General features: G+C 51.4%; 1 protein-coding gene across 1 annotated transcript in view; it reads right to left on the bottom strand.

Moving 5' to 3' along the window:
• Positions 1 to 11,019, bottom strand: part of PRDM11 (PR/SET domain 11) — a 51,306-nt gene extending 40,287 nt beyond the window's left edge. Inside the window, exons 1-4 of the mRNA XM_023746951.1 lie at positions 11,004 to 11,019; positions 10,282 to 10,406; positions 9,835 to 9,938; positions 8,758 to 9,020 (exon numbers count right to left, since the gene is read on the bottom strand). Coding sequence (XP_023602719.1) covers positions 8,758 to 9,020; positions 9,835 to 9,938; positions 10,282 to 10,400 — 486 coding nt within the window. The 5' untranslated portion in view covers positions 10,401 to 10,406; positions 11,004 to 11,019. The remainder of the gene's footprint in view (positions 1 to 8,757; positions 9,021 to 9,834; positions 9,939 to 10,281; positions 10,407 to 11,003) is intronic.
• Positions 11,020 to 11,312: the final 293 nt, after the last annotated feature.

Below are 11,312 nucleotides of genomic sequence, written 5' to 3' on the forward strand. Positions count from 1 at the left end.
TTTGGGGGGAATCTTTGGTTTTATTTATGATCCAAAAACCAGACTACCAGTATTTATAAAATAATTATACAAGCCGAGCTCATTAAATATTTCTGGTGTTAAGAGGAATCTTAGGATCCAGGTGCATATTTTTACTCCTGGAAAGAACTGCTATTGAATCAAGAGTACCTTAAGGTCCATAAGATCCTAGAACAGGAGGAAAGTGACTTTTTTCTGGCATCTTCTTCCACTTTTCCTTCTAAGCACACTCTACTTCTGCTATTTCCTGTTACTTCCCCAGCCTCAACATTATACCCGTGCCCCTGGGCCTTTGTACATGCTGTGCCCACAGTTTGCGATTTGTGTTCCCTCAATTCCTGACTCTGTAGGCCACTCATTTCAACTCATCCCTCAAAATCCAGGTCAGGCCTAGAGGCAAGGAAACCCCAGACACAATGTGCACACCTACCACTTGGAGATCCTGGTTTCTAAACACCATTACCCACTAAAATGAATCAGAGCTCCTAAGAGAGATGGCTGGAACACCTTTTTGCATCAGAAAGTGAGGAAGTGCTAAAACAATAAGAAGAAGCCAGTGTGAACAAGTGCACACTGGTCAGTTCTAGAGCCATTTAAACATAAAAAAAATGGCAGTAACAGACTCCAACACATGGAAGAGAAGAAGAATTCATGAGTCCGTACTGATACTAAAAATAAACTGTAAATGGGGGGTGGGGTGGGGGTGAATTTGAGCACTTAAAAAATTCTTTTTAAATCACTGATGTTTAGAGAGAGGGGAGCGAGAAAGAAACATCAACACGAGAGAGAAACGCCAATCGGTTGCCTCCCTCCCATACGCGGCCGAACAGTGGATCAAACCCACAACCTTGACCAGGAATCAAACGCTCAACCTTTCAGTGTACAGCACGACGCTCCAACCAACTGAGCCACACTGGCCAAACTGAGCACTTTTTTAAAAAACTTTTTTTAAAAAAGAATGTCAAGTAATAAAGGTAGGAGGAATAGTTAAAAATCATTTTAAACTATGAATAATAACTGGTACAAGCAAGAATCATTAACCGTTGGTAAAACCATCTGGTAAGACAAACAGACATCTGTGCCTTCTGCCGTCCACAATGAGAAAGACACAATGTCTGAACCAAAAAACCATAACCTGAATGGATCACGAGGAAACCATCGAAACTGTGGAACATTCTGCAAACAAGTGGCCTAAACTCTTCCAAAGTGTCGATATCACAGGGTGTGTGGTATTCATTATACTATCACTCTTCTACAGGCTTGGACATTTTCAAAATAAAGAGTTCATAGCAATTAACCCACAAGCATGAAAAGCACCTGTTCACGCCGGTGCACCCATACATGCCCCAAGTGCCTCATTTGTCCCTTCTTTTCTTCCCAGACAAGCCCGTTATTCCTCCCTTCTCCGGGCTCCCCCACACTTGGTAAAAAAATGCCCCTTGGCACTGACATCTCACGACATCATAGGTGTCTGCCTACACTTCCATCGATCCCAGTTACTTGGAGGTTTTCAGAGGCCCTGCCGTGAACCTTTGCACATCCAATTTCAAGTTTTAAAACAAATCCCCACTTTACGATAGAAGCCAGAATGGAAAACACGGCAACACCGTTTCACGTCTGCGTCCCCCCAGGACAGTAGGAGTCTGGCCGGCAGAGAGGCTGCCTGACAGCAGGTGAGCAAACCTACCACACAGTATCCTCCTTAGGAGGACCTCCAGGAAGTCTCTCGTCCGGTGTCCGTACCCAGAAGGGCTGACCTACCTGGGACTTCTCATGTTAGGGACAGAACGCGCTGGCAGCTGCCCAGGCTGGCCCTTCCCAGGGGCTGCCAGATGTGGACCCCACGCACTAAAAGCGCATATACAGGTCACTACGGTATACATCATTAGCCTCATTCCTGGCTCCATTTAGGGCCTCCACCCTTGTTTTTCTTTCTTAATCTTTCTCCCAGTTTTAATATGCTATCATGTTATATTTTATGTATCCTGCTAGGCTGCCTTACATCCCTTCTGGAACAAGACTGGGTTCAAGTAAAAACCTGAAATAGAAACCCTGTGCTGGCCTCCTCTTTCTTCTGCCCCTTCACGGGACCACATGGCTGCATGGCCCTCCTCAAGCACCTCGTGCCTGAGCATCATCTGCGGCCTGCTGTGTCTGAGGGCAGCCTGGAGACCTTGGCAATGATTGATGGAGTTTATAATTCCCACGGAGCTGAGAAAGCAAAAGGAGGGGCCTTTCTTTTCTAAACAGCCTGAAGGGAGTACAAAACTCCTTCCAAGGAGGCCAGGCCATGAAGGAGAGGTGCAAAGTGGAAGTGGCCATTCGGTCCATCTAAATCCAGGCCATGTCTCTACACCACACTGCACGCACTAGGACCAGCGTTCCCACTGGTTGAGGGGAGACGAAAAGGGTATGGGAAAGATGAACAGGACAGTCAACCAAGGCCAGGAGGTAGGAAAAGGTGAGGCAAGGAAGGGAAATGAAGAGGAACAGGAGGCAGAATGGGAGAGTGGGTTCTGGAGTCACATTCTCCCAGTTCAGGGATTCACTGGCTGTTTAGCTTTGTGAAGAATGACTCACCCTCACTAGGCCTCAGTTTTCCCAACCGTATAATGGGTAGAATAATATCTACTTCACAGAGGCATCGCTAGGATCGAATGGGATCTTGCTATAAGGTGCCGAGCAAACCCAGACACGGAGTAAGTGCTCAATAAACATTAATGGCTATGCGGCCATTAATGCCACCACTTCTACTGGAGTACAGTGTACACGCTGAGGAGTTGTGGGAGGAAATATGTGGTGTTGGATGGGGGCCAGAGTTTTTGAAGGCAGCAGAAGGTCAGGAAAGGACATCAAGTATGGCTTTGGAACAGTATTTGACAAATGAACGCAGCTTATTTAGAATGTGGGGCTTCCTGATCCTGATCCAACCCATCTGAGATACACACACACACACACACACACACACACAACATATACACACAGAACACACACATACAACACATGCAACATACATACATACATACACATGCAATACACACACACACACACACGCACACACACACGGGCCCTGCTTTCTTGAGCCATTTTGCATATTTGTTCTCTCTGGGCCTTTAAGGCCTCTCACTTCTCTGGATCTCGAAGGTCAAAGCCTTCACATGCGACCTCTAGCCACTCCCTCCCCTCACCCATCCACATGCTACAGCTCATAGTCCTAGGAAGGAACCTGCAGGGGTGCAGCCTGCTGGCCTCTGGCCCCACCGTGGCACCATGGGCCACGCCCACCCCTGACCAGTGGAGCCGGTCTATGACCAGGCTGAACCCCAGGGCTTCCTCATCTCCCTTTCCTCCAGACCCCAGACCCACGCCAGGCTGTATACCTAGGAAGCTGCCTGCTTTGCAGACCCCAGCTTGCCTGGCTGCGCTGTCCCCAGGTGCAGACTCTGACTGTGGTGAGAGAGGAGGGGATCCTAGCAACACTGCCCTGGGCATGGCCCTAGATTTTCTCCCCCAAGATTTTCCTGCAGGCTGAGAAGCCCACAGCCTCCTCTGTTGAACTTCTACCCATCCTTCAAGACCCATCTCCAATCTGCCCTGCCAAAACCAATTCCCCCCTCCCTGCCCTATAGCACTACAGTCACCAGCAACACTCTGCCTGCATATTACTTGGTTGGGAATAAGCTGCCCCCTTCCTCATCCATCTCGGCCCCTGCTCCCCGTAGCTGGACCACAGGTTCTGGAAGAACACGGAGCAAACCTCATGCATTTCTGTTAGCCCCAGAGCTCCCCGCTCAGGGCCCGGTGCTTGGGAGTGGCTCTGTGTCTGTGAGGTTGGACACATAACCACACTCACAGATCTACCTCCTTCCATGTCTTCCCATGAAGGAATTCCTTAAGGCCCCATGGCGTCATGGACAGGGGCTAGCTTTGAAGGAGCCCAAGTCTACCATGTACCAGCTATGGGAGTTGGGGCCACTTAACCTCTTCAGTCCTGGGTGCCCCCATTTGAACAAGAGGGCAGCAACCTCCCACTGTGAGACTGTTGTGAGGAGGAATGTAGTACGCACTTGGCATTTAATAATTGCTCAGTGAGCAGCCAGACTTATAAAATAAGCCAGCCATCCTTGCTGGGCCCCTCTCCCACCTCCCACTCATTCACCTCTCAGTCCATAGCAATGTGGCTTTTGCTGTGAACTGCCCCTGCTAAGGACACCGGGACCTGTGTGCTGCCTGAGCCACATGCGCTCTCAGGCCTCAAGTTTCTCACCCTCCACAGCACTGACCCCACGGCCACCCTGTCCCAGGGCTCCCGTTGCATAAATGCATACATTTATTTGCTTAGTTTCCCCTATATCCCCTGGGCTGCAGGCCCACACACACCAGTGAGCCTCTGGGCAGCTCCACCTGGGCATCTGCTGGGCACCTCCCACTGTACTCCTCCCAACCTGAGCTCGCCTTCTCCATTCTCTTCAGTGTCAGACCACCACTCTCTACCTCTCTGCACGTCTCAGCAGATGGCCCCAAAACACATAAGCCCACTGGCTTAGTTTCCTATCGCTGCTGTGACAACCCACTACAAACACAGTGGCTTCAAACAACACACATTCCTTAACTCACAGTTCTGGAGATCCTACGTCCTAAAATCAAGATATGAGCAGGTCTGCGTGCTTTCTGGAGGCTCCAAGAAAGAATGTGTTTCCTTGAACTTCCCGGCTTTTAAAGGCTGCCTGCCCTCCTTGGCTCCTGGCTCCTTCCTGTATCTTCAAGGTCAGCAGGAGAGCATCTTCCCATCTTTGGTCTCTGACCCTGACTCTCCTGCCTCACCTTACAAATATGCATGTAATTACATTGGGCCACCAGGTAATCCGAGACAATTTCTCCATCTCAAGATCCTTAATTAAATCACATCTGCCAAGTCCCTTCTGCTATGTACGATAACAGTCACAGGTTCTGGGGATCAGGACATGGGCATCCTTGGGGGGCCATTATCTGGCCAACTATCCTTACTCCCCTCCATCTGCTCCAAGCCTCTAGGACAGTGGTTCTCAATCTCCCTAATGCCTCGACCCTTTAATACAGTACCTCATGTTGTGGTGACCCCCAACCATAAAATTATTTTCGTTGCTACTTCATAACTGTAATTTTGTTACTGTTATGAATCATAATGTAAATATCTGATATGCAGGATGTATTTTCATTGTTACAAATTGAACATAATTAAAGCACAGTGATTAATCACAAAAACGATAAGTAATTATATATGTGTTTTCTGATGGTCTTGGGCGACCCCTGTGAAAGGGTCGTTTGACCCCCAGAGGGGTCGCGACCCACAGGTTGAGAACCGCTGCTCTAGGATATTCCTCCCATGACAGAAAAAAAATGCTGACCCACCTCCTTCTCATATCCAGTGTCTCCATGTGAACATTCTCAGGCAATATAAAAGCTTATCCATCATGCCTTATCTCTACTCTAAGAATCCTTCATTGGGTTCCTTAAGAATGTTCAAGTCTGTCATGAACAAACTCCTTCGACCCCATGTCTCCCTCCAGCTGTCACCCTTCCTATGCCCTGTCTCTCTCCTTGCTTCTTATCTCTAATCAACCATCTGAGACGTGACTCTACTGCTCACCTCCATTCTAATAAGGTTTCCATCTCATCACTCTTCATGCAGTACTATTGGCATTTGAGGCCAGATCATTTTTTGTTGCGGGAGGCGAGCCTGTGCACTATGAATCACTGAGCAGCATCCTGGCCTCTACCTTCTAGATGCCCATGGCGTATCCCCATCCTGAGTTGGGATGGCCAAAAATGTCTCCAGACATTGCCAAATGTCCCATGGGTGGGGGGAGAGGGGAGCAAATTACTCCAGATTGAGGACCATTATCTTATAGTAACAGCTCTTGCTAAAGTCACCAATGACTTCCCTGGCACTAAATCCCATGGACACTATTAAGTCCTTCGCATGCTTGGCTTCTCAGCAGAATCTGACACTCTTAGCCATTCTGGGCTCCTACCCGCAGGCTGCTCTTTGTCTCCCTTCCAGGATTAAGCAACCCTTCTGAACCACTAACTGCTAACGTTCATCAAAGCTAAGTCATAAGCCCTCTCTATTTCACTCAGCCTGTTCTCCCTGGAGGTGCCCTCCATATCCTGACCTCTCTGACCATTTCTGCACAGGTGACTTCAGAAGGGACACTTCTATACCTCCTTTCCAAGCTCTCAACCCCCATGTCAAAATGCCTACGTGACATCGTCACTAGGATATCTTGATGTCACTCCAACTCAGCAAGTCCAAAACCAAGAGCTTTCCCTCATCCCAGTCCCCCTCTGGCAATTCTCATTCCTCAGAGAAAGGCGCCACCCCTGAGCTGTGGGGAGAGGACACGGCAGGGGTTGTTCTGGACGCTGCCCTCTCCCTTACTCAGGGCAATTAGTTTATTTCCAAGTCAAATCTCTTTCATCTTTAAAACAGTTCACAAAACCACTTCACGGGTCCCCATGTCTCTGCTCCCACCCAAGCCCAAGCCTCTGATATGGTTGACTTAGAGAATCACCACAGCACTCTAAACAGGGTGTGGGCATCCATTCTTGACCAATGCCCTCACCACCCACATCAGTTCTCCATGCTGTGGCCAAAGTCACCCTTTCAAAACAAATAAACTTTCTTGATTGTCCTTAAACTAAAGAACAAAAGTCCCAATTAGGACCACTGGGCTCTATAATGGCCAAGCCTTCATCATCTCCTCTAGGCCCCTGTGTTGGCTGCACGCCAGGCACACTGGCCTTCTTCCTGTTGCTCAAAAATGCGGGGCTCTCTCTTACCTCAGGGCTTTGCATATGCTGTTTCTGGAGGCCCCCTCATCAATCTTCACCTGGTGGGTATTCTCTTCTTACCATCACAGTCAACTATTAGGAAGCCTTCCCTGACCTCTGATACATAAATTTTCATGGTTGTTCACTTTTCTCTTAGCCACTCTCTCCTTTACCTTTCAGAGTCCTAATTTTCTATTTACTTGTTTTATTCTTTCACCCATTCCCTCTTTGCTACAGTAAACTCTATGAGGGCAGGAACCAAGTCTGATCAGGCCCACCATTGTACCCCAGGGCGAGCCCATCACCGGGCACAAAGGAGATCATTCATGCATAATGAATGACCTTCCTACCCCCTAGCCTGCCTTTCTCTACTGTCCCACATCCCCCATCTCTGTTCAAGCTTGACTCCTAAGAGTTGTCTCGGATAATTCTTCCTCTTCATATCTTTGAAAACCCTCCTTTCTCACCTCCACATGCCATCTACCACTAAATCTTGGAGATTCTCCCTCCTAAGTCTCTCTCAAATATGCCCACCTCTAGCACCTGCATTTAAACCCCCATCTTTCCTTACCTGAACCCCCATCCCAGCTTCCCACTTAGAACCCCAATTCTTGGAGTCACACCTCTGCTTGAAATGCTTCAATGGCTTCCCCTGGCCTACAGGAGGGACGATGCACTGACCCTGGCTTATGAGATGCAGCAGGATCTGGCCCCTGCCTCTCTTTCTCTTTCTTATTTTTTTTTTTTTAATCCTCACCCAAGGAGTAAGGATATTTTTTCCAGTAAGGATTTTCAGCGAGAGTGGAAGGGGAGAGAAAGAGAGAAACATCGCTGCGAGAGAAACACATCAACTGGTTGCCTCCCATACCACACATACCCCACAGGCCCGGGGGCGAGGACTGAACCTGCAACCAAGGTATGTGTCCTTGACTGGGAATTGAAGCTGTGACCCTGCAGGGCATAGGTTCATACTCTACACACTGAGCTATTCTGGCCCGGGCTCCCTTTCCTTGCCGCACTGCCTCCCGGGCTCATTGCTGTTGCCGCACAGGACTTCACGGAATTCGTCTCTCAGCTGTTCTGTCTCCAGGGAGCATTTTTCCATCCCCCTTCTATTACTGCTATCTACTCTTCCAATCTCAGGCTAAAGAAAGTCTTGCCCAAACCCCTCGTGTAGGCGCACGATAATAATAATAGCTGATATTCTCTGAGTACTTACTAAGGGCAAAACTCTAAGAACTTTACAGTTTTGACTTATTTAATCTTCACCATCAACTATGATTATCCTGTTACAGAATAGGCACAGAGAGGTTACATGACTCGTCCACGGTCAAGTAGATAGTAAATAGCAAAGCTGGGTGACATAATGAACTTGGGCTCCAGACCCCAAATCCCCGAACACTGTGAACACTGCCGCCTCCTGCTGCCCCCTTCAATAGCAATGACCGCATGTGCACGTACTTGTTCAACGCCTGCTCTCCCTACTCCCTGGAGGCAGGGAGCCTGTCTGTCTTATTGAAGGCTTTACCTCCAGCAACCAGCCCAGCACCTAACATTACTGCTTTTTTAGCCGAATGTCATGCTTTGCGTCCCCACAGTCCCCAGCTCCAGAGAAAGGCGTGCACAAACCTTTCGTAAATGCCACTGAAGGGCCCACCAGACACCCACAAGGAGGATTCACAGGGAAATCGCTCCACCACGGATTCTGCTGACTACGGCCAGGTGAGCTCCTCAGCATGGCCCTCAGCCACCAAGGGTCGCAGCCCCTTAGCTAGCACGAGGGGACTGCAAGATTCATCACCCACCAGTCCGGGAAGGTGGCAAAAAGCTCTTGAGCCAGGCCGGGCCAGCAGATGGCTCCCCCTGCTGGTTCCCTTCCATGTTCGTTGGCACCCTCTCACTTGGCACTGCCCAGGGAACACTCACCAGCCAAGAGAAGAAGCCAGCTGATTTGTCCTGGGTGGAGATCTGTCCCTCATAAGGGCCGAAGATGTGGCCTTTGGGGATAACTTCATTTATGCATCGCACGTCATTCTCCCCATTGGCGTCCTTGACCACCTCCATGCCCTGTGGGATGGTGAGGGCGGCCCGGTCTGGGAGGCCCACAGGCACCGGCGTGTCGGACACAAACACAGGGGGACCATGTTTCGGGCACTCATCCACAAAGTACTCCTGACAGGACTCGCAGACTGGAGGGAGGGAAAGAGGAGGAACTCAGTTGTTGGGAGAGGTAGGACCTCCATGGAGGAGGCTGAAGGGCTGGTGGGAAGCCCACCCTGAGACCAGCAAGGGCAGTGGAAAGCACTGCCTGGCATCCCCGAGCCCAGCCCTGGCTCCACCCCAGCCAGCTATGGGCTCCTGAGTCTTCAGTAGCAATAACCCAATATCTTCCCTGGGGGCTCAAGGACATGCCTGCCAACAAGGAAGCCAGTAACTGCCTTTGTTTCAAGTTTGAAAAAGTAGAAGAAAGAGCATGCTCTGGAATCAGATAGGTCTGGGTTTGAATGCAACTGTGCATCTGTGGGCTGCGGGACCTGAGGCAGGGTTTTGTTTTTTTTTTAATATATTTTATTGATTTTTTACAGAGAGGAAGGGAGAGAGATAGAGAGTCAGAAACATCGATGAGAGAGAAACATCGATCAGCCGCCTCCTGCACATCCCCCACTGGGGATGTGCCCGCAACCCAGGTACATGCCCTTGACCGGAATCGAACCCAGGACCTTTCAGTCCGCAGGCCGACGCTCTATCCACTGAGCCAAACCGGTTTCGGCAAGGGTTCTTAATCTTCACCAAGCCTCAGTCTCCTGACCTGGAAAATGGGACCAATAACAACCACCTCAATGGCTAATGGGGTGGATAAACTGAGGCATGAACCTGCGTCTGGTACATAATAGATGAGGGCCTATCATTAGTATTAGCCCTGCAAATTCCCTAAGCGAGATGGGGTTGGGGGTTGGGGTGAAGGGAGGAGTAGCCCAAGAAATAGCCCCAAGCTCCACTTACACCAGAAGTCCACTTGCTGGAAACTTTTGGGCATGATGAGGTCACGCTTCCCCTTCAGTTTCTTGGGTTCCACTTCCATGGCCGAGGGGTCTGGTCTCCTAGAACTGTCCAGGACAGAGGCCATTAAAGAAAGCAAAGAAGCCATCGGAGAGGGCGACCGACAGGCAGAGAAGCTGAGGACCTGGCCAGGAGGCCACAGGTACTACTGGGCAGGGGGAGGAGCCCCAGCCAGCCTATCAGGTAAGTAGACAGGTGGAGAGGGAGGTGTCCTGAGACCAGGCCTGCTGGGCCACTGCTTGGTTTTCTCTCTGGTCCCAAGAGCTGCCCGGAGCAGCATAAGGAACGCGGGCAGGGAATGGGAACTCTCCGCAGGGTCTCCCACCAACCCAACCAACCCAGCCAGGGATCCCCCCTTCTCCCTCTCCTGTCCCCACACAGGGGCCTCACCAGGGCTGGCCATACTCCTGGTCACGGAGAGGGGAGCAGACTTCTGTCTTCACCACGGTCACCATGTCCCCCACAGCTGCCTTGGTCTGCGCCAAACACTCCTTCATGTTCTCAGTCATTCTGTTCTGGGGATGGGAAGGCGGGACCAGCACAGGAAAAGGATCAAAGAGACAGGGGAAGAGGGGTGAGTGGTGGAGAGGGCAATCGGGGGTCCCGTGGAATCTGGTTACCCTCCCTGCCATCCCCAGAGGAAGCTCTTGAGAACACAGACAACAAAAACAGCTGTAGCCTGGCCAAGAGGAAATGCCATTTCTATCCCGGGCTGGTCCTGGGGACGACTGGAGCCACCAGCCCCATGGGGTCAGGGGCCAGGGGCAGCTCAGGCCAGGAAACAGGGCTGCACAGCACAGCCTGGACCCCAAAATCAAAGGGCAAAGGGTATGAGGGACCCGCAGGAGCCTCTGTACGAAACTCTGCAGTGGGGAGCCGAGGAGGGATCAAATCAAGTCCAGAGGGGGCCAAGGGGAGTAGGCTGACGAAATGGGCCCTCAGTGCCTCCAGACAAGCCCCTAGCCCTGGGGCTGGCAGGGAATGCAGCCAGGCCCGCTTCGCCAGCTCTGAGCAGGTACCGGTGGGGCGTGGGGGTCCCCGTGGTGTGGGCTGGCCCTGACTCCAAGCTCCACCCTGCTCTCTCTAGGGGAGTCTCCCCAGTTGCCGCTTACCGCCCTCTTCCACCACAGCGCCTCCCTCGGCCCCCCAGGGTCCTCATGCCAAGCCAGGGATACTCTTCGGGTCAGCGCAGCGCGCAGCTCGGGCTGGGACCGCGCTGGCCCCGGGACTGGGCGAGCACCGTGTGTGACTCACTACTCAGGGCCCCGCTGGCCACACCCCTGCTCCTCGGCTAATCAGCCCCCTGCTCCCCACCGGGGCCCCAAAGCCAGCGGCGGCAGAGAGGGGTGTGGGGAAACAGGACGGCCTGCCCCCTCCTCGGAGCCGGCGAGGACGGGGGGCGCGCGGAGGGGGGCGGGGGC

This window comes from Myotis lucifugus, unplaced genomic scaffold, assembly GCF_000147115.1.
Source record: "Myotis lucifugus unplaced genomic scaffold, Myoluc2.0 scaffold_769, whole genome shotgun sequence".
Classification (NCBI taxonomy): Eukaryota; Metazoa; Chordata; class Mammalia; order Chiroptera; family Vespertilionidae; genus Myotis; species Myotis lucifugus.